Source organism: Thalassophryne amazonica, chromosome 10 (assembly GCF_902500255.1).
Source record: "Thalassophryne amazonica chromosome 10, fThaAma1.1, whole genome shotgun sequence".
Classification (NCBI taxonomy): Eukaryota; Metazoa; Chordata; class Actinopteri; order Batrachoidiformes; family Batrachoididae; genus Thalassophryne; species Thalassophryne amazonica.
Genome location: NC_047112.1, coordinates 95567225 through 95591903, shown reverse-complemented (window position 1 = coordinate 95591903; position 24679 = coordinate 95567225). Strand labels below are relative to the sequence as shown.

General features: G+C 41.3%; 1 protein-coding gene across 1 annotated transcript in view; it reads right to left on the bottom strand.

Annotated features, from left to right (window-relative positions):
• The window catches only part of prdm5 (PR domain containing 5), a 236592-nt gene that overhangs the window by 46396 nt on the left and 165517 nt on the right, over positions 1-24679 (bottom strand). The window contains exon 14 of the mRNA XM_034180554.1: positions 4647-4732. Within this exon, the coding sequence (XP_034036445.1) occupies positions 4647-4732 (86 nt within the window). The remainder of the gene's footprint in view (positions 1-4646; positions 4733-24679) is intronic.

Below are 24679 nucleotides of genomic sequence, written 5' to 3'. Positions count from 1 at the left end.
GTTAATACAGGTAAAGAGTGCAAAATAAGAGGGCTTCTTAAAGAAAAATTAACAGGTCTGTGTGAGCCGGAATTCTTGCTGGTTGGTAGGGGATCAAATACTTATTTGCAGCAGTAATATACAAATAAATTATTAAAAAATCATACATTGTGATTTTCGGATTTTTTTTTTTTTTTTTAGAATATGTCTCTCACAGTGGAGAAGCACCTAAGATGAAAATTTCAGACCCCTCCATGATTTCTAAGTGGGAGAACTTGCAAAACCGCAGGGTGTTCACATACTTATTTTCCTCACTGTACGAGGTCTATTAGAAAAGTATCCGACCTTATTATTTTTTTCAAAAACCATATGGATTTGAATCACGTGTGATTACATCAGACATGCTTGAACCCTCGTGGGCATGCGAGAGTTTTTTCACGCCTGTCGGTTACGTCATTCGCCTGTGGGCAGTCTTTGAGTGAGGAGTCGTCCACCCGCTCGTCGATTTTTTTCATTGTTTAGGAATGGCTCAGAGACTTGCTTTGTTTGATAAAAATTTTTTCAAAACTGTAAGGCACAACTGAGTGGACACCATTCAATAAATTCAGCTGGTTTTCGGTAAAAATTTTAACGGCTGATGAGAGATTTTGGTCTGGTAGTGTCGCTTTAAGGACGGTCCACGGCGCCTGACGGCGATCTGCGCTTCGAGGCGGCAGCGTCTCGCCGTTTCAAGTTGAAAACTTCCACATTTCAGGCTCTGTTGACGCAGTAAGTCGTCAGAGAACAGAGAACTTTCAGAAGAAGTCGGCATGAGGAGTTTATTCGGACATTCCATTGTTAACGGTCATTTTGTAATGAAAGAACGTGCGGGCAGAGTCGCATGTCGGGCTGGACCCGACCGCGGGGGGTCGCGGCAGGAAAAACACCTCCGTTGGAAATCTTAACGGGCAAGTTGGAACATGCCCAAGCTGTTAAACAATTTCTCAGTTACTCACTTGTTGAAAGCCATTAAAAGCCGCCTGAATTCTACAAATGGTTTTCAACACGGAGGTGTTTTTCCTGTCGCGGCGCACACAGATTTGCCGAGTCGTCACGGAAACGACTCGGCGAATTTGCGCGTACTTCTTTCATTAAAAAAATGTCCTTAAACAGTGGAATGTCTGCATAAATTCCTCATGCCGGCCTCTTCTGAATCTTCTCTGTTCTCTCACGATGTCCTGGGTGAATTAAGCCTTAAATTAGGATGTTTTCAGCTCGAAACAGGCCGACGACAGCGCCTGGAAGCGCTGCAGGACGTCCCGCTCCGTGGGAAGTCCTTACACCGACAGAAATACCCCATAATCTCTCATCAGCCGTTAAACTTTTCACAGAAAACCGGCTTAATTTCTCGAATAGTGTCCACTCGGATATTCCTCACAGGTCCAGAAAAAATTTTGATAAAGCAACGCGCGCCGTCTCGAGCAGCGTGTGAAACAAAGGAATTCAGCCGAGAGGGCGGGACCACATCTCACTCAAGGCCTGCCCACAGGGAAATGACGTCACCGACACGCGTGAAAAAACTCACACATGCGCATGAGGGTTCAAGCATGATTGGTGTAATCGCATGTCATTCAAATCCATATAGTTAAAAAAAATAATAAAAGGGTCGGTTTATTATCTAAGAGACCTCGTATGTGGTAGAAAAACAAAAACACTCAAATTTTGGTACATGGAACATACAAACCTTGAAGGACAACAAAAATTCTGGCCAACCACAAAGGTGAACAGCTCTCATCTTTCACAAACTCCAGAAACCTGACCTCATCATCGTCGCCTTGACTGAAACAAGAGGAGGAGGCTTCCTGAAGGGAAAAACGATAAAACCACAGTGTTGGTTTTGCCATAAAGAACTCTCTCCTCCTAAAACTGACTGAATTCCTGGTGGTTGTCAATGAACAACTAATGACACACTGCTTCCAACTTGTGAATGAATGCCATACCACCGTCATTAGTGCTGATGCAAATACTTGATGCCAACCATATGCAAAGCTGGGCACCATTCTATCTGCTATTCCAGCATCTGACAAGAGCTGACCCGAGCATTGAAGTTGCCAAGGAGGACCTTGGCGACTTCAATGCTCGGGTCAGAAAAGACCACCAGCTTTGGAACAAACAGAGTGAGCAAGTCCGATGACAATAGCACAATGTTTCTCAAGTATGCTAAACACAATCTTGTCATCACCAACGCCATCTTCAAGCAAAGCCAAAAATATAACAGACCTGACAAGACCCGTGCTTGACGCATTGGTACCTGCTTGAATACATCATTATGTGAAAGCATGACCAGAAAGATTTCCTGTCCACCAAGGTAATGATTTGGGAGACGACTGTTGGACAGGTCATTGTCTGATCTTCTCCAGGATCCAGCTGAACATCCACCCCAAAGGGACACTGCAAAACTTTCAAAAGTTTCAACATCTGCAAGCTCATAGACCCAGGAACAAAAGCAGAGTTTCAACCGTTCCTGATAAAAGAACTCCCTATGATGTTCTCTCTCCCAGCTCCTAAACACTGGGAGGAAATCAAGACAGCCATAATGACAACCTGCCAAGACACACTCAAACACCAGAAGAGGAAGCACCAGGACTGGTTTGATGAAAATGAACAGGTCCTCCAATGGCTCATCAACAAAAATGAAAAACATTTCTCAATTTCTAAAAAGATCAGACCTCACCAAACAAAACGTCTGGACTCCAGCAAAGAAAATCAACTCTACAAAATAAAACTCTGTGGTGTTTCAACAAGGCTGCTGAAATCCAGGCCCAAGTCAACAGAAATGACAGCTGAGGCATTTTCAATGCCACCAAAGCAATCTCCAGCCCCTCCACTCAGGATAAGCATGCCTTCGAAAGAAGGATCGGCTGAGCCTGTTGAAGACCAAAGACGCCATCAGTGCTCAATGGAAAAAACACTTTGAAAAACTCTTGAATGCCAGGACAAGAAATCGTTTAAGAACTCAGCCCAACCCCAACTCTCAAAGAAATTCTCATTGTCCTTACAGGTATGAAAAACAACAAATCACCCAGGGAAGACAACATTTCCATTCTTTCAAAAAGGAGGTGCCTCTCTCCAACGCCAAAGGCACCAACTCATCATCAAAATCTGGACTGAAAAAATACTTGCAGACCTGAAAGTCTCAATGACTGTCACCACCTACAAGTGGAAAGGAGACAAGTCTGAGTGTGAAAACCATTGCAGAATCCCCTTACTGTCTACTGCAGGAAAAGTTCTTGCATGGATTGCCAACAACCATCTGAGACCACAATCAGAAAACATCCTTCCTAAAACCGAGAGTGGCTTCAGACCATTAAAAGGGACAACAGACCTTATTTCACTGTCCACCAATTGCACAAAAAGTGTCAAAGGCATTCATTAGCGTACCATGCCCACTGCTATGGGAGATTTTGAGCAAAAGGGGCTGTCTGGAGAAATTCATCAGGATCCTGAGGCTTCTCCACTATGACACGATGGCCCTTGTAGAAATGCTCAAGAGCTGCTCCACTGACTGGAGGAACTGGGAAGAACAAGTGATGGTCTGAGCCACCTGGCGGGCAATGATACAGATGGGAGTGGAACTCTCCCAAAAAATGCAAATGTACAACACAGAGAAGAAGAGGAAAAAGAGGAAGGAGAGAGAGTGCAAGATCCTGACCAGCAGATGCTCTCTTATTCAGCTGTACAACAGTTACAGCTGTGGACTGTGCATGATGGGACTGTAATTTCTCAGCACAACTGTCACCACGCAAAGCTCCCTCCTTCAGTTTATGGCATGAAAAGTCACAAAACACCTGGAATCCCATATGAGTGTAACAGATTTGCAAAAATGTGATTTCAATCAATCACTTTTCAAACCACCTATGAATGAGGCTTGAAATGGATTTGAAAACAAAAAACGATTTCATGCTTCTTTTGCTGTCCATACTTGCAGCATGCAAACTGGATATGTATATAAATGAGATAAATTTTTGTTTTGTTGCTAAAGTTGCTTGGGGTAAACATAAGAGTTACAAAGTGAGTTGCATGCACAGAAAATGTATCACATATGCAGCTGCAGTTGTGTTCCGAACTAAATGGCCTGTACCTAATAATCTAATAAAAGGAAGATACCATGTGCTGTGTTAAATCGTGTCTTATCCTGTTGCCAACTGTTTAGAAAGAAATGTTTCTATATGTTCCATTTGATTGGCCCCTCTGGGATCACATTGTTTTGACTGCGAAACAATGTTTTAAGTAACAATGAAAAAATAAGTAAAACTTGCATTTCTTATGGAAAGGTTACAGTGTGTGCAGCAGTCATATGCACACTTGCATTTACTATGATGTACAGAAAACTGTACTATGTAACTGTGTGATGTACAGTAAACTGTACTATAAAACTGACTGTAATTTGAAAATGATATAGGAACAGCACCCCACTGATGTCTATCATCTGGCTCAAATAATAAATCTGGATCTGGTGGAGAGAAACACCTATTCCATAGGTGTGATATTAATCACCTTATTAAAACCTTTTTGGAAACGGTAACTGGTTGGCAAGGGTCTACACTCTTCATTTATATATCTCAAACAAAACCATATTTTTGAAGATTTGCCAGGTAGAATAAGTGTTAAAAGTGCTATCAACTTACTCGAGTGTGTGTACGGATGTGCATCTTCAGGCCATCATTTTTGCTGAAAGCCTTGTCACAGTAGGGACACTGGTATGGGCGCTCACCTAGAGAACAAAAACATCAGGCATATCTTAATGATATATACACTCACAGCCAATCACATGGCAAAAACACAAGGCATTCAGAAATGCAGACATGGTCAATCAAGAGTATCTCCTGAAGTTCAAAACGTGACATGGTTGTTGGTGCCAGACAGGCTGGGTTGTGTATGTCACAAACTGATGGACTCGACTGGAATTTTCAAAAACAACCATCTCTGGAGTTTACAGAGAATAGTGGGGGGAAAAAAAAAACAGCAGCAGTGTTCTGGGTAAAAATGCCTGATGGCAGAGTTCACAGAGAATGAGAATAGCCAGACTGGTTTCAGCAGATTAGCATCTCCAAAACCACAAAATGTGAATAAGATGGGCTGCAGCAGCAGAAGACTATACTGGGTGATGCTACTGTCAGCTGCCTTGTATCAGTTATTCACACTGATCAGTTACTCACACTTAGGGATGGGTATAACTCAGCCACATGGGGTGTACAGCCAGTACATACTGAATGCCGATCCCAAACCCAAATAAATGAGGAGAGTAGAAGGAGGGAGGGCGTTAACCTTAAAGTTTGGCAAATCACAGCCACATGAGGTGTGCAGCCAGTACACTCTGAGTGCCGGTCCCAATCCTATATAAATAAGTAGGGTTGTGTCAGGAAGGATATCCGGCATAAAACAAGCCAAAATCAACATGCAGAGTACAAATCGAACTTCCATACTGGATCAAACAAGGCCCAGGTTAACAATGACCACCACCAGTGCTGTTGCCCAACAGGGCGCTGGCAGAAATTGGGCTACTGCTGGGTGAAGAAGAAGAAGAAGAAGAAGAAAAAGAAAAAGAGGAAAACGTTTCCTGAGACAGTGGGAGAAAAGAAAAACTAGAAGGGTAGAAGTGAGAGCTGGGACTTTGAATGTTGGTAGTATGAATGGTAAAAGGAAAGAGTTGGCTGAAATGATGGAGAGGAGAAAAGTAGACATATTGTGTGTGTAAGAAACCAAGTGGAAAGGAAGTAAGAGCAGGAGCATAGGTGGTGGTTCAAGTTGTATCATGGTGAGGATAGGAAGAAAAAAGTGTTGGAGTGATTTTAAAGGGAGAGTATGTTAAGATTGTGTTGGAGGTTAAGCGAGTGTCCGATTGGAAATTGATGGAGTGATGCTGAATATCATCAGTGCATATGCTCCACAAGTAGGTTGTGAGATGAAGCAGAAAGATTTCTGGAGCGAGTCAGAGAGTGTGCCCAAGCATGAAAGAGTGGTGATAGGAGCAGACTTCAATGGCCATGTTGGTGAAGGGAACAGAGGTGATGAGGAAGTAATAGGTAGATATGGTATCAAGGAAAGGAATGTGAAAGGGCAGATGGTAGTTGCTGTTGCAAAAAGGATGGAAATGGTTGTGGTGAATACCTACTTTAGGAAAAGGAAGGAAGGAGCGCAGGGTAACATACGTATAAGAGTGGAGGAAGGTGCACACAGATGGACTACATTGTTTGTAGGAGATGCAAGCTAAAAGAAATTGGAAACTAAAGGCCCCCTGACACGTGCACGACTTTGATGCATGTACGTGCACGCCCTGTGTCATGCAGGAGAGTAACCTCGTCATTAAGGGGTGTAAACTGAATGTGAGAGAGGCACCGTTGTGTGCAATTGCACAAAGAGAATTTTAAAATGTTAAAAAAACCTTTCATGCATAAATGTCATGAAATGTTGCGTGACCTACTCACCAACACTACATGCAGCTCGTCGAGTAAAGAAGTGAACAGTGTGAGTGATTGCATCAGTGCACCGCATCAGAGCACAGCTCGTCTGAATGATTAGAGCGAAATGTTAAATCTATCATAAACATACTTTTACAGCTGCTCACAAGAAGGAAAGTACATGCAACTGTTTTACCAAGCTACAACAATGAAAATATGACCTTTTTAGACAGCTCCAAATACTTTCTCCTTTAGTGCACGCGTGCACACATAGCTGTGGCTGGAGCGGTCCTCTGTGATTCAGGAAGTGATTAGAGCCATTTTCAACAGCCAACTTGCAGAGAAAATGATTACAGTGGTCCCTCATTTTTCGCGGGAGTTATGTTGTAAAAATAGCCTGCAATAGGCGAAATCCGCAAAGTAGTCAGCGTTATTTTTTACAATTATTATAGATGTTTTAAGGCTGTAAAACCCCTCACTACACACTTTATACACTTTTCTCAAACAGGCATGAACATTTTCTCACTTTTCTCTCATGTGTAAACACTCTCAAAGTTCAAATCTTAGTAGAAAAATAAGACCAACCTGTTTTCAGGCCCAAACATTTGTTTGAGAAATAAAAATAGAACGTTTTCCTATAAATAATTACGATGGCTTTTAGAACTAACAAATTTAATTTTAATGATCAACCTACGAGGTTGGACACATAAGAAATTATTAATAGTGACTGACCAGTATTTCACAGTTCCTCTGACCGCACCTCTTCGTCCTGCCACCGCTCCGCTGTTGCATCTTTTTCAACTGAGTGACACCTCGGTGCAGGTGTCTTTTTCCAAGTGACGAACACAGTTATGGGTAGTTGCTGGTGCTCTTTTTTCTTCTGGGCGAGAAGATTCTTATAAACAGACACGCAGAACACAATGCGCGTACTCACCCTTCGCGGTGCCGCGACAGGCCTGCTTGATGAGGACGCAGAACACAATGCGCTGTAAAAAAAAAAAAAGCAAAATTGGACTAAAAAAAATCCGCGAAACTGCGAGGCCACAAAAGGTGAACCGCATTATAGCAAGGGACCACTGTAATCCGCTACAAAAAATTTATTTTATATACGCAGCGTCCAGAGCATAGCGCGTGGCAGCCAGTGGAACAAAGTATAGCGTCCAGCTGGGAACACAGTGGGTGGGATCGTTACAACGATGTGAGTGCAAGTGCGTGCATTTAAGCTGTGCAAGTGTCAGGGGGACTTAAAGTGGTGGCAGGAGAGAGTGTAGCCAGACAGCATCGGATGCTGGTTTATAGGATGACTTTAGAGGGTAAAGAAGAAGAGGAAGAAAGTCAGAGTTCAACAAAGGATCAGATGGTGGAAGCAAAAGGAGGAAGACTGCTGTGTGAAATTCAGTGAGCAGGTTAGACGGCTGAGTGGATCCTTGTCATTGGTTGGTGCTTTGTATGTCAGATGACATGGATTATTCGTCCCATTTGTGGTGTATTGCATTTAGAGTGCAATGTGGTTCCATTTAGAGTGCAAATTTGGTTCCATACATTTGGTATCATGGCACTCTTCGCGCGCACACACACACACGCACGCACACACACACAACGCGCACGCAAGCACACACACACACACACACACACACACACACACACACACACACACACACACACACACACACACACACACACACACACACAACAAATCCATTGGCGATGTAAGCTGTCTGATGTGACATTTTTCACTGCACTGATGAAATGCACAGTTTTTTGTTTTTTTTTTGGGGGGGGGGGGGGGGGGGGGAGTACACAGGCCTTTCCGCTTGTATGAGTGCACACGCTCACACAAGCCGGGTAGCACTTAGCTTTAAAACAAAAATGGTGGGGTTTGTTTTGCTGACGGATGACGATTTAATGCATGGAATGGTGGACTTCGTCAGAATTATTTTTGGACTCCTATTTAAAGTTTGTGCTGGATCGTTGATGTCAAAGAAGCAGTGACGCATCAAAGATGGATTAATTTCTGATGTTATTTTTTCGCTGCACTGAGGAGGTACCAAAATGTAAGTACCTTTTTCTGTTGTTTGTAAATTAATATAATATGAAATGACAAGGATCTATTTTAGCCATTATATAAAACAAATTATGAATGATTTTACATTCTTTCAATGGAACAAATATTTAATTTGGTGAAAGATAGAACAAACCATTCAACGAGGCAAAGCCGAGTTTAATGGGGCTTTTAATGATTTCTTTGAACTCTTCTTTTGCCAAGGCAGAATGATTATACAGCATTGTCGTCATTGATTCCCAGACGAGAAGGCGGAGGCAGAGACGACTGAACAGACCCAGTCTTGACACGCACAACTGTACAACATACATCATTAATGACTCTAAAAAACAAGAATTGGGTGCATAAGTGTGAGGTGGGATGGATTATCTCAGCAAAGGAGAAGTGCTCACTATCACAGATTTAGACTGGTTTGTGAACAATATTTGAGGGAAATGGTGATATTGTGTATGTGGAAAAAGTTTTAGATCTTTGAGTTCATCTCATACAAAATGGGAGCAAAACCAAAAGTGTTGCGTTTATATTTTTGTTGAGTGTATTAAAAGATTTAAGTAAATGTATGAATATAGATGTATGGCAAGAACGGGACTGAAACTAGAGGTGACACTCTGTAGTTTCAGGAAGTGGTCAAAAGAAGTCTGTGATATTCTCTTTGACTGATTAACATGACACATGATGAAAAACAGAGTCGGACACGCTTATGCGTCCATCAACCTCAGAGGCTTAATTGCTGCTATAATAGTATAATTGTGGTATTACCAGCAGCAACAACTTCATGTGCAGTTCACAATACTAACTCGAAATCACCAAAGAAATAAGCTTATGCAAAAAGATGGGGAAAAAAGTAGTAAAGTAGAAAATTGATTTTTGCAAAGTGTTTGATTTGGTTAAACGGAGAATTTGCGGGATTAGCAACAGTTTATTGTTATCACAAACATCTTACACACAAGTACTGTGAATGCTGAGTGGAGTGGTGTCAGAATCTTTTTTCGCCAGTGACGTCTGGAGGTGGCAAGGATGTGTTAAAGCGTCTACACTGTTCAATACTCACACTTACTGGGAGTTGGGGATATTGAAGAAACTAGCAACATGGTTGCCTTTGATAGCTGCGAAAGATTTACTGACCTAATCTTCATTTACAATGCTGTAAACTTTGCGAAATCAATAAACACACTGATTTCAGCACTTCAGAAACTGAGTGAGGCATTGCAGTGTCTGGATGTGTGACTGTCCTGGTTAAAAGCTCATATCAAGGCTCTGAGTTCTTAGACTTGAACATCAGGGCAATTCCATGAGATGTAACGTCCACTTTCAGTGGTCCCATTGTGATCTAGCCGTCCCAGGGAATTATGGCTTGACCATTATTTATTAATCTGATTGAGAATAATAAATCTTTGTGACAGCTAGATTACAGCAGGACCATTGAAAATGGAAATGGACGTTACAGTCTCACAGACTAACCCATCAGAGATGTATCTGTATGCCGTGAAAATGGCAAACTTGTGGAGACATTTAGCTATCTTGGTGGTAAAAGTCTCTGGTTCAATCAGTCTTGTGGAACTTCAAAGAAGAGTTTACAGAGTCATGAACAGAGTCACTGGACAGGTGTGGTTGGCAATGTCAATACCTTTTAAGGAAAACAAAGGTCCAACCAGGGACCATAGAGAATGACTGAATGTTTTTGGTACCAGATCTCTTTGGATGATCCTACTTTTCTAACAGACCTCGTATAATCTCACACTGCGAAAAAGCATCACCTACTGTAGATTAGCCATGTGGCACATTTCTCTGGACATGATCCAGCCTGCAGCTGCCTCTGTGTTAAAGACACCAGTGGCTGGAGAAGGCCAAGGGTACACTAGCCTTTCACCTGCCTGCAGTAGATATACAATTACTTTGGAGAGGAGGGGATGCATCAGTTTTCTGCCTAGGTGTTTGCCACCCATGACCCAAGATGTTTCCTTAGCATGGTGGGTGCAGTGACTCGTGTTGCCTGCACATGTTATGTACCTATTCTGGTAAGATCAAAAATCAGCTGTTTGGTCTAGACAGTGGTCTGGAGTGGAGCTGCTTTCACGCGTCTTGGACCAAACTGAAAAGTTTTCAAGTCTGAACCAGTTCAAGTGTGAAAACACAGACACACTGACACACACAGACACACAAAACATACTATATATATAAATATACTATATATAAACATACTATAACCTAGTTAGTATTAGAGCAGATATTCTCTCAGAACCTTCCAATTCTGGTCAACATTCATCATCTATTGCAATGTAAAACTTGTGTTGGCTGAAATTCATGGCTGACTATCTGAGCTAAAACTGACCCACAGTTAAGTAGCACATCAAAACAAAGTGGCTTTCCTGGTTGAATCAAAAACAGTCCACCCAAACTCCAAAAGATCCTATCTGAAAGCACACAGAAGATGACAAAGAGAAAGTGACAGGCTGTCAGTCAAACAGTCCACTAGCACATGGATCAGTTTACCGTGTGCTGATGCACAGGCCAGATAGGAGTACCACAGTTGATTAATAATCTATTGGCGGGATATGAGGTCACATATAAAACCATATTGAAATGAAAAGTTTCAGTCTCAAAAATATACCATAATATTGAGAGGAATATACAACCCCAATTCCAATGAAGTTGGGACGTTGTGCAAAATGTAAATAGAACAGAATACCATATATATATATATATATATATATATATACACACACACACACACATCCATCCATCCATTTTCTTCCGCTTTATCCGGAGTCAGGTCGCGGGGGCAGCAGCCCAAGCAAAGCCGCCCAGACCTCCCGATCCACACACACCTCCCCCAGCTCCTCTGGGGGAACCCCAAGGTGTTCCCAAGATAGCCGAGAGAAGTAGTCCCTCCAGCGTGTCCTAGGTCTCCCCGGGGCCTCCTCCCGATATATATATATATATATATATATATATATATATATATATATATATATATATGAGGTCTGTGATAAAAGTAACGGACCTTATTATTTTTTTCAAAAACCATATGGATTTGAATCACGTGTGATTACATCAGACATGCTTGAACCCTCGTGGGCATGCAAGAGTTTTTTCACGCCTGTCGGTTACGTCATTCGCCTGTGGGCAGTCTTTGAGTGAGGAGTCGCCCACCCTCTCGTCGATTTTTTCATTGTTTAGGAATGGCTCAGAGACTGCTGCTTTGTTTGATCAAAATTTTTTCAAAAACTGTAAGGCACAACTGAGTGGACACCATTCGATAAATTCAGCTGGTTTTCGGTAAAAATTTTAATGGCTGATGAGAGATTTTGGTCTGGTAGTGTCGCCGTAAGGACGGCCCACGGCGCCTGACGGTGATCTGCGCTTCGAGGCGGCAGCGTCTCGCCGTTTCAAGTTGAGAACTTCCACATTTCAGGCTCTGTTGACCCAGTAAGTCGTCAGAGAACAGAGAACTTTCAAAAGAAGTTGGCATGAGGAGTTTATTCGGACATTCCATTGTTAACGGACATTTTGTAATGAAAGAACGTGCGGGCAGAGTCGCATGTCGGGCCAGACCCGACCGCGGGGGGTCGCGACAGGAAAAACACCTCCGTTGGAAACCTTAACGGGCAAGTTGGAACATGCCCAAGCTGTTAAAACAATTTCTCAGTTACTCACTTGTTGAAAGCCATCAAAAGCCGCCTGAATTTTACAAATGGTTTTCAACACGGAGGTGTTTTTGCTGTCGCGGCGCACACATTTTCGCCGAGTCGTTTCGATTTGCGCGCACTTCTTTCATTACAAAATGTCCTTAAACAGTGGAATGTCCGCATGCCGGCCTCTTCTGAATCTTCTCTGTTCTCTCACGACGTCCTGGGTGAATTAAGCCTTAAATTAGGATGTTTTCAGGTCGAAACAGGCCGACGACGGCGCCTGGAAGCGCTGAGACGTCGCGCTCCGTGGGAAGTCCTTACACCGACAGACACACCCCATAATCTCTCATCAGCCGTTAAACGTTTCACCGAAAACCAGCTTAATTTCTCGAATAGTGTCTACTCGGATATTCCTCACAGGTCCAGAAAAAATGTTGATAAAGCAATGCGCGCCGTCCGCAGCGGCTATTCAGAGAAAGAGATTCCGACGGCCGGGGTGGAGCACTCCTCACTCAAGGCCTGCCCACAGGCGAATGACGTCACCGACACGCGTGAAAAAACTCACGCATGCGCACGAGGGTTCAAGCTTGTCTGACGTAAAAACATATGAATCAAATCCATTTATTTTTTGAAAAAAATAAAAAGGACCGCTTTTTTCATCACAGACCTTGTGTGTATCTATATATATATATAGAGAGAGAGAGAGAGAGATAGATAGATACACACACACACAAACACACACACAGTTGTATGAAAAGGTTTGGGCACCCCTGATGATTTCTCTTTATAAATCATTGGTTGTCTGGATCAGAAATTTCAGTTAAATATATCATATAGCAGACAAGCACAGTGATATTTGAGAAGTGAAATGAAGTTTATAGGAGGTGCATAAATTTGGGCACCCCAACATAAAAAAAAGATCAATATTTAGTAGAACCTCCTTTTGCAGAAATAACAGCCTTTAAACCAGGGGTGGCCAAGATCTGTCCTCGAGAGACACCTTCCTGACACTCTTAGTTGTCTCCCTGCTCCAACACACCTGAATCCAATGAAAGGCTCATTAAAAGTCTGCTAACGAGTCTTTCATTGGATTCAGGTGTGTTGGAGCAGGGAGACAACTAAGAGTGTCAGGAAGGTGGCTCTCGAGGACCGAACTTGGCCACCCCTGCTCTAAACGCTCCCTATAGCTTCCGATGAGAGTCTGGATTCTGGTTGAAGGTATTTAGTCCAGGAGTGAAACCCCTAAATTTTGATAACCTTGTTTTGTCGGATAAAGTTTTTTCTCTGTTGATTCATGTAGCCTATGGATAGGTAAACAAGAATTAGAGGGGTGCTCAGTGATATCTCTTGGGCAACTTTGGATATTAACCCCTTTCTGTTGGATACGCTCTATTTCTGTAAAAAGTCAATTTTCTCCATTTCGCAAAAGAAGTGTGTTAATAAAACGCTTAAATATGCTTGGGTTTTTGAGTGTATCCAAATAATTTTTAATTCCTTAATTAGGTCAATTAACCATTTTCTAATCATTTGTGTTACTAGTAGCCTGGGTGTCATCAGTTGAGTGTACCAGTTTAATCTGGTCACTCAGTCTTACTATAGACACCACTTAACTGCAGTTTTTCCTGTTGAAGCACATGTTTGACATTCCATTGTTTTAAGTTTTCAATTCAGTAAAAGAAGTCATATCTTACATTTCGTCAGTTTCAAAGGCAACAAATGTAAGTACATACACTATAGCAGAACTAGAATGATACCTTTATTTCTCTGATACCCTCATTGTGGTTTTTAAAGCCATAATAATAATCAGCTTAAGCAAACATCTTTAATTAGTGTGTGCTGCCATCTTTTAGCAGATCACCAAACTTACTGCATCATCTCTGTTGTGTGCTAGTTCCTCTGAGGTTTGTTCATGAATACATATAAACAAGAGTTCAATTACCTCAATTTTCAGAAATAAAATTTTGCTTTGAAACCCTGAACAGATTATGCATGTAAGAAAATATTTCTACAGCTGACTCTAGTGTGAATATAACACTGAAGATCAGGTGAACCTTGGTAGCATCATGATAAGAGCAACATCCGGATAATCTAGGGACCCTGGTTAATGCCAACTCTTTTTTTTTTTTCGGTGTTTCTATGCGTTATCATTATCACGTATGTGTGATGCCTTGAGTGGTTAAAAGACCATATTGGTAAACAATAAAGGGTTTTTCCTTTTTACAGATTTGAAAGTTGGTACTGTTGCGGACTTTGTCATGAACTTCAATAAAAGAATAGCCTCCTACTTGACCAGTAGTGATGTCTATCTCATTCTTGACAGATATTATGAGTACAGCATAAAGTCCACCATGAAAGATGGCAGGGAGACAGGTGTTACTAGGAAGCATCATTTGCTTCGGACAACAAAGTTGCCTGCACAGAAGGTTGTCTTGTCTTCTGTTGAAAACAAGAAACAGTTGATCCATATCCTCTGTGAAGAGCTGACACAAGACAGGATTTTTGATCTACAGAGTACTAGACCACAAATTGGTAGTTACTCGGGAGGATCCTTGCCCTGTTGAAATCAGAAAGAAAGAAAGGAGAACTCGATTTGATCTTGAAACTCACCAGGAAGAAGCTGATGTCATAATTGTCCAACAAGTGCTGAAGTGTGTCAGGGAGGCCCAGCAAATATCTGTGATTTCAGATGATACTGATGTACGTATTTGTTTTGCTACTTCATCAATACCAAATGGCAGGACTGGAACTGCCACTTACCATGGAATCCCCTAGCAAGGAAAGGGCAATACTGAATATCAAGTTGACACTGGCTAAGCATAAGGAAATAGTTAAGAACCTTCTTCCTGCACATGCTATATCAGGATGTGACACAGTGGCATGTTACTTTGTAAATGGACAAGGGAAAGTCATCAAAACCCTGAAAGATGGATATGATCTGTCAGCAGTAGGGAATATGGATGCACCCCTCGAGCAAGCAATTAATCAAGCAACAAGTTTCATCTCAGCATGTTATGGCACAAGGGACAGCACAGACATGTCTCACACACGACTTCTGATGTGGGGAATAAAGAATGGCAAAGGCCATTCATCTTCACCAAACTTGGCTACTCTTCCAACAACACGAGAGGCCTTTATAGAAAACGTGAAGCGGGCACATTTTCAAGCAATGTTGTGGCAAAATGTCAATGTTGACCCTACGAAATTGGACCCAGAAGCATTTAGTTGGAAGAAGGACACAGACAACAAATCACTGACCCCGATTTGAAGCGAAACGTCCTCGCGTCAAGCAACCCAGTCCAGTCAAAGATTCAAGCTTCTCTACTATGGAAACCACCTGGACAACTGAGAGCCTACACAGAAACACTGACCCCAATCACTTTACCGGACAACACAAAACCTGCCCCAGACTACTTTTTGGAAATGAAAGTAGTCATGAAAGTAGAAATGAAATGTGGCTAACACCAAGAGATGTAGCTGTAAACCCTTACCTTGTAAAATGTTTTGTGCATGCTTCAAGGTACGATGTTCAAGACAGCAGTAGCCTGAACTAGCCATCATGCATAGCATTGTGTTTAACACCATTGTGTTAAATACAATACAATGGTGAACAGGCCAGTAAGGCTAAAAACATACATTATATCCTATTCCAGAAGAGATGGCAGTTTTCGACTGTTGGTTACCTGTTGTCTGAAAATCTTGCAGATATTTTGACAAATTCACTATTGGAAATGGCTGGAAAAGGGTTAATTCATTCAGTTTTGATCAACATTTTATTCAGCACTACTGCAATTTCTGCAAAATTCTGTGAATAAATATCAGAGAAGGAAAACTTGATGCATTTGATATGAGTTTTTACCAAGGAAATGTGTGAACTAGGCGTTATGTCATGATTTGACCGTGTTGGGTATAAAGGGGTTAATATCCAGAGTTGCCCAAGGAATAACACCGAGCACCCCCCTGATTCTTATCAAGCTACCCTGAGGCTACAAAAATCAGCAGAGAAAAAACTTTATCCAACAAAACCAGGTTTGACCCCATGACTCCTGGACTAATTTTGGGCCATTCATCACACCACAGGTTTGCAATCTATTCATATCTGGGGACTGAGATGGCCATTCCAGAATGTTGTACTTCAGAATCAGAATCGCCGTTATTGTCATTGTAATTTGCATTACAATGAGATTTGAGTGCAACTCCAAAAAGGTGCTTTCAGTGGTGCGAGTAATTTTTAGCCAAATAAAAGATAATAAAATTTAACAATAAACTGTTCAGAGTATATGCACAACTAATATAAACATAAGATAAGGTAAAATAAAATAAAATGTGAACCAAGTAAAATGTAAAAATGAGAATTATATACAATTGTGGAATCATATTGCACAGGAATATTGCACATGGTTTTCAGATATTGCACAAGAAACTTGAAAGGTACGGATTAGAGTGATTTGTTATTGTTCAGTGCAGTGATTGCTCTGGGGAGAAAGCTGTCCCTGAGTCTGTTTGTCCTAGTTTTGATTGACCTATACCGTCGGCTGGAGTGTAGTAGGTCAAACAGGTGGTTGCTGGGGTGAGATGTGTCTTTGCTGATGCTGGCAGCTCTGCTGAGGTAGCGAGAGCTAGCAATATCTTCCAGGCTGGGCAGAGAGCAACCAGTGATCCCCTGGGCCGTTTTGATCACCCTCTGCAGTGCTCTCCTGTCTGCTGCTGAGCACCCCCCGTACCACGCTGTGATGCAGTACGTCAGGATGCTCTTGATGGTGGCTCTGTAGAACAACACCAGCAGCTTCTCCTCCAGATTGTTTCTCCTGAGCACCCTCAGGAAGTGGAGTCACTGCTGGGCTTTCTTCACCACCACTGTGGTGTTGGCAGTCCAGGAGAGGCTGTCAGAGACCTGCACTCCCAGGAACCTGATGTTCCTCTGCATGAATGCCTTAGTAGATTTTGAGCAGTGTTTAGGGCCGTTGTCTTGTTGAAAGATCCAGCCCCGGCGCAACTTCAACTTTGTCACTGATTCTTGAACATTGTTCTCAAGAATCTGCTGATACTGACTGAAATCCATGTGATCCTCAACTTTAACAAGATTCCCAGTACCTGCACTGGCCACACAGCCACACAGCACAATGGAACCACCTCCAAATGTTACTGTAGGTAACAAGTGTTTTTCTTGGAATGCTGTGTTCTTTTTCATCCATGCATACCACCCCTTGTTATGTCCAAATAACTCAATTTTAGTTTCATCAGTCCACAGCACCTTATTCCAAAATGAGGCTGGCTTGTCCAACTGTGCTTTTGCATACCTCAAGTGACTCTGTTTGTGGAGTGTACACAGAAAAGGCTTCCTCTGCATGACAGCATCATACAGAATCTCTTTGTGCAAAGTGTGCTGTGTAGATGAACGATGCACAGAGACACTATCTGCAGCAAGATCATACTGTAGGTCTTTGGAGCAGGTCTATGGGTTGACTATGACTGTTCTCACCATCCTTCGCTTCAGCTTATTTAAGATTTTTCTTGGCCTGCCACTTTGGGCCTGAACTAGTACTGTGCCTGCGGTCTTCCATTTCTTCACTATGTTCCTCACAGTGGAAACTGACAGCTGAAATCTCTGTGATAGCTTTTTGTATCCTTCCCCTAAACCATGATGTTGAACAATCTTTGTTTTCAGGTCATTTGAGAGTTGTTTAGAGGCTCTCATGTTGCTACTCATTAGGAGAGATGCAAAGAGGGTAAACATTTGCAAATGACCACTTTAAAACCCTTTCTCATGATTGGATTCACCTGTGTAAGGAGGTCAAAGGTCAATGAGCTTACGAAACCAATTTTTGTGTTCCAATAATTAGTGCTAAATGTATTCAAATCAATAAAATGACAACTGTGCCAAAATTTATGCCCCTGCCCAATTTTGTTTAAACAATTATTGCACACTTTGTGTAAATACTAGAAACTTCATTTCACTTCTCAAGTATCAGTGTGTTCATCTGCTGTATGATATATTTAACTGAAATTTCTGATCCAGACAACCAATGATTTATAAAGGCAAATCATGAAAATTATCAGGGGTACCCAAACTTTTGCATACAACTGTATATCTGTGTATGTGCATTCGTGTGTGTAAGTGTATGGCTTCAATCATGGACAAACTGGGGAGAGCTGACATTTGCCGTTTGTTATGCTTCTGTATTTTTGGTCAAGGATGAACACCGCTAAAATGGAAAGTTGATAGGACTAATATTTTTGGAGAAACTATGGCTATTAGGTAACAACACTGAACAATGTCATGATGATGTGCATCCTTTATTATGAAATTTTGGTGATTAATTTTCAAAACCTTTATTATGACATTAAACCTTTATGCTGATTAACATTGAAACATTTGTACTTCCAAGATGGCATGGCTCGCTGGTGTTACTGGTAGCAAAGTTAAACAAAATCAGATAGTTCATGTTGCTCGCAACATTTCACAATAAAACTTTTAATGCCAGCATCCCAGCAAATACTTTTACTGTGAAAGGTAGCTGTCAGTGTTCCTTGCAACTAAGTTTAACTTGACAACACTGAGGAAACATAGCTAAAATCTCTTTTTTGATAACACCAACAAATCCCACCAACTATTTCTACAATGTTTCAGTAAGTACATAAGCTGAATAAAATATTATTTTTTCCCACAATTTGTACAATGTTTCATTGCATACATAAGCTGAATAAAATCTTATATTTGCTGTGAGTTTAAATTTAAATAAACTGTGTTTAGGAGGTGGGATACTGGTTTGCTGTTTTAAATATTCTAAACGTTCTGTTTAATTTTGTCTGACTCTCTTCCAATAACCTGTTTAATAGGAATCCTTTAACTGACTTTTAAAACAATATAAAATACTATCTTCAAATGATAATATAATATAACATAAATACACCTCTTTGTACATCCCACCTTCAAACAGAGCCTCATACAACCATCCATGAGAAATCTACTTAAGCTCCCAATTTTCTATAGGAATACAAACTTCTTAAGGGCACTGCACTTGTTTTAATGAAATACTGCTAAAGAAAAAAAAACAGCTACATGCTTGCATTCATTATTACACAAATAATGAACGTTTATGAGTGCAATGGTACGAATATTTCATGAGGTTCCAGCTTTCACTGAATTAAATATTTGTTCCATTGAAATAATGTAAAAACATTTATTATTTGTTTTATATAACGGATAAAATAGATACTTGTTATTTGATATCTTATTAATTTATAAACAACAGAAAAGGGACTTACATTTTGGTGTTCCACTGCTGCTAAAGTCCAAATTGTGACACGTAGCCCAGTGATGCAGTGCACTGACTTTGGACTTCCATAAAACGAAAAAAGACTTTGTGTAGTTCCTCAATCCAGCCAGTACAGCGCTTCATGCATCCAGACGGCTTACAGTGGAGTGAATTTTGTGTGTGTGTGTGTGTGTTACAAGAACTACCACCGTCAGTTAGCTCAATCAAATTGTCGTCTCGCTTCTGTCATTGTCCCGTGCGTGTGTACTACTACAGCTACTACAAAAAAGACTACGTACATCCTCAGTGCAGCAAAAAAAAAAAAAAAAAAAAAAAATCACGCCAGAAATTAGTCCAGCTTTTCATTCTAAGTTCCTGCTAACAGCCTCCAGACAGTGCAGTGGATTTGTTTGGGGTGTGTGTGTGTGTGTGTGTGTGTGTGTGTGTGTGTGTGTGCGCGCGCAATGGTACCAAACTTATGGAACCAAACTGCACTCTAAATGCAATGCAACATAAATGGGACAAATAATCCAGGTCATGTGACATACAAAGCACCAATCAAATGACAAGGAGACACTCAGCCATTATATAATGCAGAATGATTACTTTTCTTATCTTCTTCACAGTAGAATAATCTCTCTTTTGTAACTAACTGTCTAACAGTCAAGGAAGTTATATTATTGATGGGGGAGATGCTTTGCCCCTTTAAGAAACAAGGTTAATTAGCTGTGGTTCTTTGGGATTCAAAATGCAATGATGCTTGTTAAATCAGAACATCCATCTTGGAAATATATGAGATTTGTTTTTTACCCTGCACTGCTATAAACACAACTGTGTTAGAGGAATATTTGGCTTCTGTTCTTTTACTATGAGCGGTCAAGCATAACAACAGGTACACAGAGGTACATATGTATTGTGTTGGAATATGTCAGGTGTGGTGAATAAGTTGTAAGTTACATTACCTGGTTCATATCTGCAAACAGTCATACATTAAATAATGATAATTGTCAAAACATCACATCATTATTTTTGTCCATAGTGAAATGTTTAATCTAAAAACATGAAAATATGACTTAGTTTGAAAAATCAATTTCCCTTTAAAAACAATCCCAAAAAAACTAGAACGAAGGACAAGCTGAAAAGCATTACAGTTAAACATGCTCAGAAATACTCTAAATGAAGACATCACACTCAGTTGCTTCTGCCACCTCAGCTGGCTTCTTCAGATCTGTATAGCAGTAGTTCTACTCTCAGCTCTCACTGGATGTCAGAGTGCCTTGCTTTTTCTCTCAGGATGAACCCACCCTCCTTGTAATGCTTACTCATTTCAGCCTGTTGTACACAGAAGGAACTTCATCCAAGAAACAAGATCAAATCTAAGTTTTACTTTCCCTTCTGTCTTCTGGCAAACTGTAGCTGGAATTTCACATCTTCTTTTTAAGGATTTAAATTTTTCTCTGTTCTACTCCACCATCAAGCTGTATAACTGGTGATGCAACAGGCAAAGGATTATTCTTACAGAAGAACAGGCTATCACCCATTTTTTTTACCCCAATCACTGCCACAGAAGCCTATAACTCCCTCCAAATTTTCTAAGGGAATCTTAGTGGCTTTCCTCACTAGTCTCCTTCTTGCGCAGTCACATGACAACTGCCTAGTCCAGAACAATCTACCATACACTCAGTCACTCATCTTCATCAGCTAACTCGAATTAACCGTCATGGGGGGGGGGGGTGTTGGAGGTGATTGAGCCTATCCCAGTAGTCATAGGGCGTGATGCTTGGGACACCCTGGACAGGACGCCAGTCCATCACAAGGCCACATATAGACAAACAAACACATTCACACCTGCATGCAAGACATATTCAGGAACCTGGAAATGTTCGTTTATAATTTGCTCGATTAGTCTAAAAGAAAACTAACTGTAAAAGTTAAGATTTTATGAACAATAATTTCAGTGCACTTGTTTCCAAAACAGGGCAGAACAATGGAATAGTGGTTCACACTGTTGCCTCACAGCAAGAAGGTCATGGGATTGATTCCCACTCGTAGTAGGGAGGGGTGTTATTTCCAAGAATTTGGAAATCTATAAATGTTTGCATGGAATATGGAAATATACACTGAATAAACCATAGCAAGATAAATTTTGGGTCATTTGGTTCCAAAAACCCATATGGACGGAACCATTGAAGATATCGCGTTCAAAAATTACCAAAAATATCGACGAAAATGTCACATCTTGAGAACCGCTGCACCTAGAGACTTGAAATTTGGCTCCAAATGTTGCTTGACCCCAAGTTTAATATTCAACTTCTATAGTACAATAAGCCTATCTGGTGTTTTTTTAAGAGTAAATGACAAAAAACTAATTTCAGTACATATGTTACAATCAATTGTAACAAAAAAATCTATGTAGTTTTTATTTCAGGAACATCAGTTGAGTATAATCATCACATGTAAAGAATGACATGGCCACAATGAACTAATTATAAGCAACAGAGTGGTTTTCTACGTCAACACACATATACGACACACGTGTTACTTGAAATTTTTAAACGCTCCGTCCATATGGGTTTTTGGAACCAAATGACCCAAATGTATCCTGCTATGGTTATTCCATGTATATTTCCATATTCCATGCAACAGTTATAGATTTCCAAATTTTGAAATAACACCCCTCCCTACTCCTAGCCTTCCTGTATGGAGTTTGCATGTTCTCTGTGTGGTTTGTGTGGGTTCCCTCCGGTGCTCCGGCTTCCTCCCACATTAAAAGAACATGCAGGTTCGATGGACTACAAACATAAATTGTCCGTAGGTGTGTGTGCGGGTGTGAATGTGTTTGTTTGTCTATATGTGGCCCTGTGACAGACTGGCATCCTGTCCAGGGTGTACCCCACAACACACCCTGTGACTGCTAGGATAATCTCCAACACACCATGCACCGATCTTGAATAAGCTGTTGAAGATGAGTGTGTGTGTGTTTCCAAAACAGATGTTTCCCAGGTCAAGTCAACCCGTGCCCATACTCAATTCAATGTGGAGTTGCATCAGGAAGGACATCCGGCATAAAGCTTGTGCCAAATACACATACAGATCCATATCAGCTCCACCGTGGAGACCCAGAGTGTAAAAAGAGAGAAGCCAAAAGAAATTACTGTATTTTCTGAAGTATAACTTGCATTGTTTTTGTTTGTTTGTTTTTCACAGTGTTTTTTAACTACATTGGTAAGCCCTGCAATTTATACTCCAGTGCGATTTATATCCCAAAATATCACACATTTGTTATTGATAATAACAGCCATAGTCATCCTTTTATATATCGGACATATATTGGGCTTGCCTCTACTGGTGGTTGGCTCTCACTGCAGTATTGTATCACTTCCTGTTCCCGGAGCACAGCGGTGTTTTGCTGTATCTGTTAGCTGTTTATTCTGCGCAGTTAGAATGATCTAGATAACGATTTGTTTCACAGTGTAATCTTCACGTGCCTTAACTAAAGCACTCCGTCTGCTGAATCACCTCTAAATTATTTACACATTATTCACTTTGTGTGCTTTTAGGAATCCGCTAGCTTAGCGCAGCTACTAGCTCTTAGCCTAGCTTATCCTTTTACTAGCTTTCTGCTCTGGGTGTGAAATGTTTAGTTATTCCTCAGCCTCCTTTAGCAGTAACGGTACTTGTAATAAGTGTAGCTTATTCGAAGCTTTGGAGGCCAGGCTGGGCGAATTGGAGACTCAGCTCCACACCGTGGAAAATTCTACAGCTAGCCAGGCCCCTGTAGTCAGTGCGGACCAAGGTAGCTTAGTCGCCATTAGTTCCCTTCCAGCAGATCCCGAGCAGCCGGGAAAGCAGGCCGACTGGGTGACTGTGAGGAGGAAGCGTAGCCCTAAACAGAAGCCCCGTGTACACCGCCAACCCGTTCACATTTCTAACCATTTTTCCCCACTCGGCGACACACCCGCCGAGGATCAAACTCTGGTTATTGGCGACTCTGTTTCGAGAAATGTGAAGTTAGTGACACCAGCAACCATAGTCAATTGTCGTCCGGGGGCCAGAGCAGGCGACATTGAAGGAAATTTGAAACTGCTGGCTAAGGCTAAGCGTAAATTTGGTAAGACTGTAATTCACATCGGCAGTAATGACATCCGGTTACGCCAATCGGAGGTCACTAAAATTAACACTGAACTTTTTTTTGTAACTTTGCAAAAACAATGTCAGACTCTGTAGTTTCTCTGCGCCCCTCCCCATCGGACCGGGAGTGACATGGTTTAGCCGCATGTTCTCCCTGAATTGCTGGCTGTCTGAGTGGTGTCCAAAAAATGAGGTGGGCTTCATAGGTAATTGGCAAAGCTTCTGGGGAAAACCTGGTCTGTTAGGAGAGACGGCATCCATCCCACTTTGGATGGAGCAGCTCTCATTTCTAGAAATCTGGGCCAATTTTCTTAAATCCTCCAAACCGTGACTATCCAGGGTTGGGACCAGGAAGCAGAGTTGTAGTCTTACACACCCTCTCTGCAGCGTTCTCTCCCCCTGCCATCCCCTCATTACCCCATCCCCGTAGAGACGGTGCCTGCTCCCAGACCAGCAATAACCAGTAAAAATCTATTTAAGCATAAAAATTCAAAAAGAAAAAATAATATAGCACCTTCAACTGCACCACAGACTAAAACAGTTAAATGTGGTCTATTAAACATTAGGTCTCTCTCTTCTAAGTCCCTGTTAGTAAATGATATAATAATTGATCAACATATTGATTTATTCTGCCTTACAGAAACCTGGTTACAGCAGGATGAATATGTTAGTTTAAATGAGTCAACACCCCCGAGTCACACTAACTGCCAGAACGCTCGTAGCATGGGCCAAGGCGGAGGATTAGCAGCAATCTTCCATTCCAGCTTATTAATTAATCCAAAACCCAGACAGAGCTTTAATTCATTTGAAAGCTTGACTCTTATTATTGTCCATCCAAATTGGAAGTCTCAAAAACCAGTTTTATTTGTTATTATCTATCGTCCACCTGGTCGTTACTGTGAGTTTCTCTGTGAATTTTCAGACCTTTTGTCTGACTTAGTGCTTAGCTCAGATAAAATAATTATAGTGGGCGATTTTAACATCCACACAGATGCTGAGAATGACAGCCTCAACACTGCATTTAATCTATTATTAGACTCAACTGGCTTTGCTCAAAATGTAAATGAGTCCACCCACCACTTTAATCATATCTTAGATCTTGTTCTGACTTATGGTATGGAAATTGAAGACTTAACAGTATTCCCTGAAAACTTCCTTCTGTCTGATCATTTCTTAATA